The sequence below is a fragment of the Bison bison genome, unplaced genomic scaffold (genome assembly GCF_000754665.1).
Source record: "Bison bison bison isolate TAMUID 2011002044 unplaced genomic scaffold, Bison_UMD1.0 scf7180017864180, whole genome shotgun sequence".
In the NCBI taxonomy this organism is placed as follows: domain Eukaryota; kingdom Metazoa; phylum Chordata; class Mammalia; order Artiodactyla; family Bovidae; genus Bison; species Bison bison.
The window spans coordinates 15704072-15709876 of NW_011494752.1; the positions used below are offsets into that span (position 1 = coordinate 15704072).

The 5805-nt window shown below is 55.9% G+C and overlaps 1 protein-coding gene across 1 annotated transcript in view; it reads right to left on the minus strand.

Annotated features, from left to right (window-relative positions):
• Positions 1-5805, minus strand: part of CHD3 (chromodomain helicase DNA binding protein 3) — a 23530-nt gene that overhangs the window by 3043 nt on the left and 14682 nt on the right. The window contains 15 exon segments of the mRNA XM_010843206.1: positions 1-96; positions 353-485; positions 677-785; positions 984-1112; positions 1291-1392; positions 1504-1639; positions 1738-1859; positions 1974-2136; positions 2267-2411; positions 2965-3098; positions 3227-3312; positions 3767-3832; positions 4288-4465; positions 4938-5104; positions 5392-5623. The exon segment at positions 1-96 is cut by the window's left edge and continues 4 nt beyond it. Of these exon segments, the coding sequence (XP_010841508.1) occupies positions 1-96; positions 353-485; positions 677-785; positions 984-1112; positions 1291-1392; positions 1504-1639; positions 1738-1859; positions 1974-2136; positions 2267-2411; positions 2965-3098; positions 3227-3312; positions 3767-3832; positions 4288-4465; positions 4938-5104; positions 5392-5623 (1998 nt within the window).

The window sequence follows — 5805 nt, forward strand, 5'->3', positions numbered from 1 at the left end:
GTGGAGGGCCATGGCGGGGTGCGCCGGCTCCTGTGATAGGTTCAGGTAGGCCGCCCGCCGCAGCTGCTCCTCAATCACCAGCGCCTGCTCCAGGAGCTGAGGCCCAGGCAGGGGCTGAGTACTAGGGGCAGAGACCCACACTGCCCCCCTGCCCCCTCGCTGGTCCAGAGCAACCCCAGCTCCACCCTGATCCAGCCCATGGGCCCAAACACAAGGTGACACTCGGGTGTCTTGGCCTCAAGCATCGCCTTGGCTCTCAAGGGGTCAACCTTGCCTACATTCCAACCAGATCTGGTCCTACCTCTGACTCAAACCCCTCTTCAATACTGTTCCTTTCCTCCCTCATCCTCACCTTGAATCTCCGGGCCAAGAATTTATTTTTCATCTCCAGAAAGTTCCCCTTATTGGCTTCAGTTTTAAATGGCTCATTGATAATGGCAAACTGAGCATCATTCTGGATGTCCTGCCACCGTGCGTAGCCATGGCTGCCGACGAAGGAAGGGGACCATCAAGGAACTTAACAGGGCTGGTGGGGGCTGTGCACACACCTTCTTTTTGGCCTGACTGCTCCAAAGTGTGGCATGAGGCTCCCCTCCCTAGAGATGGACTCTTCTGTGGTTCTCCTCGCTCCAGGCAGAGAAAACATCTCTTGCCTTGTATTTGTAACAAAGGATACAGGACAATACCAGCCAGGAGCCAATAGTCGTGTCTTCGGTGCCAGATCTCGTTTAGTTTCCCCGAGGAAATAGCCGCCCGCTCCTCATTCTGCCACAGCGTGTGAAGCTCTGCAGAGAGGAGAGAGGACAGACACGGCATCAGGGGTTTGAGAACCATGCCCAGCCCCACAGACAGGTACAGAGGAAGGAAGTGAACAGGTGACAGGACCACAGGCTCTTCGAGAGGAAGGTGAAGAGAGGGGTCAGGAACAAACTAATTACAAACAAGGTTCAAGTTAGGATTGGGAGACAATGAGAGCCCCCCACCTGTGAAGCCACCATCTGCAATGTTGAACATGAACCGCGGTTTCTCTGCCTTTTCCTCACGTCGCCCATTGGACCGTGGCTCATCTCGAGGAGGCCCAGACCGAAGCTCCCGGTCCCCTTTCACGTCTTCTGCTGTGGCAGACGGGGCAGAGCTCACATCTCGGGGGACAGTCTCCACCCGGGTCCCAGGACTCCTCTCTGTACTGTATGGGCCCTTGAAGAGCTACCCACCCAGGCATTTGGTTCCCCAGATTCCACCTCCCCTGATCCCTCAAGGACCCAGGGGTCCCATTCTTCCACCCATTACCTCTCTTGCCCAAATCCCCTGTCTCCCCCTCCGGCCTCTCCCTGTGTTCCTGTCCATCCATCGGCTTCTCCTCCCCCCTCTCTCCTGGCGTCGACTCCGTGGCTGTGGGAGGGGGCAGGGGACAGGAAGGGAGGATGTCACCCTCATCCCCTGACCCCAGAAGAGGGAGCCCCCAAATTCTAAGCCCCATCACACTTAAGGCCATGCACCCACCTGACTTCTCTCTGTCCCCCCGGTACCCAAGTTCAGGCTCCATCTCTCCAGGTACCCCTGGCACCTCATCCTCTAGAGGCATCTTCCTTGGCTCCAGCCGCTCTCCCAGGGATGGGGCTGGGCTAGGGGTATCAGCCTGGAAAAGGACAGCAGAGTCAGGATGACCTGGAGGGCTCCAGGCTCCTGCCTGCAAGACCCTGCCACTGCCTCCAAGGCAGCCAGGTAGCCACACACCTCTGTCTCCATCTTCTCCCCAATCCTGCTATTCTTTTCTGGCTTCTCCTCCTGGTTTTCTGCTTCATCCTTCTCCAGAGGTGTCCTTATGCCATCTCCTTTCTCGCTGGGAGCTGGAGTAGCTGCAGGGGTAAGGCAGAGTGAAGAAGGCAGAAACTCCCCACCCTAGTTCCATGCCCTCTGCATCTGATGGAAACTGGCCCCGTCGGTCTCCCCTGTCATCCTGAGCTGATTACCAGGTTTTGAGGTGCAAGGGCTGTTTGCAGCTGAGGCCTCAGGAGTGGTGGGAGACGTTTTGGTAGGAGAGGAGGCTCTGGAGGAGCGCTTGGAGTCAGCACTGGGGTCAGGCATCAGCTCCGGCATAGACCAGCGCCCATTGATGTGCTCGAACTCCTGTACCTGCAGGGTGCGGGGGGTTGCAGGACAGGGGTCAGTTCCACTCTGGCTCCTGGAGCCAGGGATAGAAGGCTGAGGATGCATGGGGCCTAGGCAGCCGACCTGACTCTTTGGGTGAGGGGAAGACCAATACCTTTTTCTTGACGAGAGACATGACTCCAATGCGGGTCAACACTTGCTGGCGACTCAGCCCCTCCCGAGGGACTCCGTCCGCAAAGGTTTCAGAGCCGTCTGCCCCGGGCTCACAGAGATGGCGCATAAACAAAGACACATAGGCCCTAAGGAGCATGCGGGGGAGGTGGGTCAGGAGACCTTAGGAGGGGAAAAGGCAGTGAAGGGGTACAGGGATGACTGAACCCTGAACCTGAGCTCCTGAGTACCTCCAGGGCTCCTCCCTGGGTCTTTCAATTTCACCATCATGGGCTCCCCCAAATCCTAACTCCCCCATCTGCCCCCCACCACATTTCCACGGCCCCCCAACCTTGGTACTTCACTCTTAGGCCCCATCAGTCTGATCTTCATCCTTCCCACCAGCTCCCCTGGCTGGGTTATCGTGGCCAAAGCCTGTGAGGCAAGGACAGCCCAGGCGAGGCTCCTGTCTCACCTGCCTCTCCCACAGTAGGGAGCGCCTGGCCTCTCTGCTCTAGGCTCAGCTGAGGGGAGGTGGCAGAGGCTGAGCCCACCCCCTAGGAAACCGAGCCAGGAAACGTCTGGCAGGGAGCGTGGTGATCAGGTGAGTAAGGTCACATCATATGGTGGCCGAAAGGAAGAAAATAACACCCAAAGCTCCTGCCCTTCCCCCCAGCTCAGCCCCAGGTCACCCACACTTACTTGAACTCTTTCTCAGTCTTGCCCCTGAGGTCCCGCACCAGCCACTGGGTGGTGAAGGCGTCCTGCGGGGGCATGCCCCAGCGCATCACTGCGTTGAGGAAGGCCTTCCGCTGACGGGTGTTGAATCCCAGCACCTGAGGATGGGGGCAAGGAGGGAGTGGATGATGAATGTCCAGGGCCTCATTTCTTGGTCTGTTCTGCCCTCGGTAACTCAGCCTCAACTCCCCTCATTCTCTCCGCAGGGGCCTAGGCCAGCTCTCACCTCAATGTTGCCCCCAACTCGAGCCAGCAGTGGAGGCAGTGGCTTATCCTTTTCGTTCCGAAGCTGCCTCTTTGACTGTCGACGCCCTGGTGGGGAGATGGTGACCTTCGTTACTAAACCACCATATCCTCCACCCCTCATTCTTTCCTAGCTCTCCACATCCATAGGACATGCAACACAAGGAATGCCTGTTGTGTCTGAGGTGCTTCTAATTTTCTTCCCAGAACTACCAACCCAGTAGGTCCAAAAGAAACAAGTCATTCTAAACAATCAGTAGCAACTATTTGATGCAAGCCAAGATTACTGCTGGGAGTGTAAAATGATGTAACCTTTCTTGATCTCTCATCTAGGTGTCAAAGCCTACAAGGTTATATATTCCAAATTTTAGCAGTAACGAAATTATAGATATTTTCTCCTCTCTGCTTATCTGAAATCTTTTACTGTTCCTACAAGTGAGCACTCTGTATAAAAACAGTAGGCTTAAAAGACAATGGGAAGTGAAATGGGAAGAGGTGTGGGAAAAAGGAAAATAGATGCCACCTTCAGGACGCTCATCAAAGTCTTCATCCTCCTCCTCTGATCCCACTGAGTATTCTGACTGGTTATCTGTGAGGAGAAGGGCTCAGCGGTCAGTGATGGCTACCTGGATAAGCCCACGTGGGGCCCTTTCTGCCTGGACACCTCCCCTCAGAGACTTTTGCACCTTCACTCTGGCCTCGGCCCTCCTAGAGATACTGTGGGAGCCCTGTGGGAGGGCTGCCCACAATCTGGGCCACAAGGCAGGTCCACTCACCCCCACTGCCTGACACTTGCATAACCCACTCTAAACAAAGGCCCCTGCGTGTCCATCGGTGCCCTCTGCGACTGCGAGAGCGCTCAGGTCACCTGCAAATCCACCTGGCCTCCGGGGAGCCCCTGGTGACCCTTCCTAGGGTCCTAATCTCTTTCTCCTGAGAAGGGAAGGCCCTGACTGCTCAGCCACTCATTTCCTCTCAATGCCCCCAGCCTCCAAGCCCCTTCTCAGCACGCTCCCCTTCTCCTCTGTTGGGCACAGTTGTCACCTTGGTCCTCCTGAGCAGCGTCATTGTAGTTGACCTGCTTGCGGACCCGCTTGCCCTTGCCGAGGTTCCGCGCCAGGTCTTCCTGCTGTTGCTCATAGTGGTGCCGCAGCAGCTTCTCCCAGTAGTCAGGGTCAACGTTCTCTTCCTGCTTGATGATCTCTCGTTCAATTTCCTCAATCTGAAGGGCAGCAGGACCCACACTGAAGACCGTGCCCCTTTACCCAGCCCCCAGCACCCACAAACCCCTGCTCTCCTGCTGCAGCCCAGCCCCAGACCTCGTCTACTCTAGACACATAAATCCTCCAGATGTAGCACGCTGTCCTCACCTCTTACCTGCAACTTGCTTCTCCTCCCCATTGCTTCTCTTTTCTAAGCCTCTCCTCCAGTTCCCTATGCCTCCCTCCTACTCTATTCAGAAGGCAGCCTTCCAAATTGATCACTACATGCTGTGCCTATGTTTTCTCCAGTGTCCAGTCTCATCCTTCAGACCAAGTTGTCTGAGGTCCCACAACTGACCGCTTTTTGCTAGACACTGGGGTGAGAGATCAGATTAAAAAACAAGAGCAAAGGGGGATCCTCCTATTTGGACATTGGCTACCACCCTTCAGAGATGGCCCCAGGTGGCCAGTGTCTGGCCCCAAGCCACTCACCTTGTCTTCTTCCCGAACCACATACTGGGCCACCTTGAAGGAGCTGAGATACTCGTTCATGTTCTGTACGTCAGTGTCCTCAGTTGCATCCTGATTCCGGTCCAAAAGCCGAGCAATGGCCTCGTTGTCGTAGTGAATCACACTGCTGTCCTCCTCCTTGTTCTCACCTAGTGGAGTCAGGGAACGAGAGTGGACTCTGAGCTCCAACCAGAACCTCAGGCAGAACTTTACAAAGCTCAGGGAAAGCCATTCCCTCTGCCTCCTTCCCACGGAGCTCTGGAGGAGGCCTCTTCCCTGGGCGTCTACAGAGATGTGTATTATGTCAACCTTGTAGGTAAGGAAAGGAGCCAGCCGTCCTCCAAGGATGCAGAGGAGAGGTTTTGTTTGGGAGGTTTCAGCAGTGCTCACAGACAGCAGAGACCTGCTTTCAGGGAGCTGCAGAAAAGGCTCTCACCCTCATTTTCATCCTTAAATAGCTCCTCGGTACCAAATTTGAGGATGTCGTCCAGCTCCTGCTTGGACATGGAGCCCGCCTTGGAGCCCAGCCCGGGCCGCACCACCAGATGTGTCAGCATCATCTTTCTCTTGGCCACCTGTGTGATTCGCTCTTCTACCGAGGCGCGAGTCACAAACCGGTAAATCATCACTTTGTTGGCCTGGCCGATCCGATGAGCACGGCTGAAGGCCTACAGGGGTCGGAAAGTAAGGATGGGCCAGGGGAGGGGTGGGGGAGAGCCCCCCCCTACATGCTGTGGAAAAAAGGCTGACAAGAAAGGGCTTTCTCCCCCTCAAGAGGTTTATTTCTGACCCTAGCACAGATACCCGTGTCTCCTTGCTCCAAGGGGCTCCAGGAGGGGAGTTCTCACCT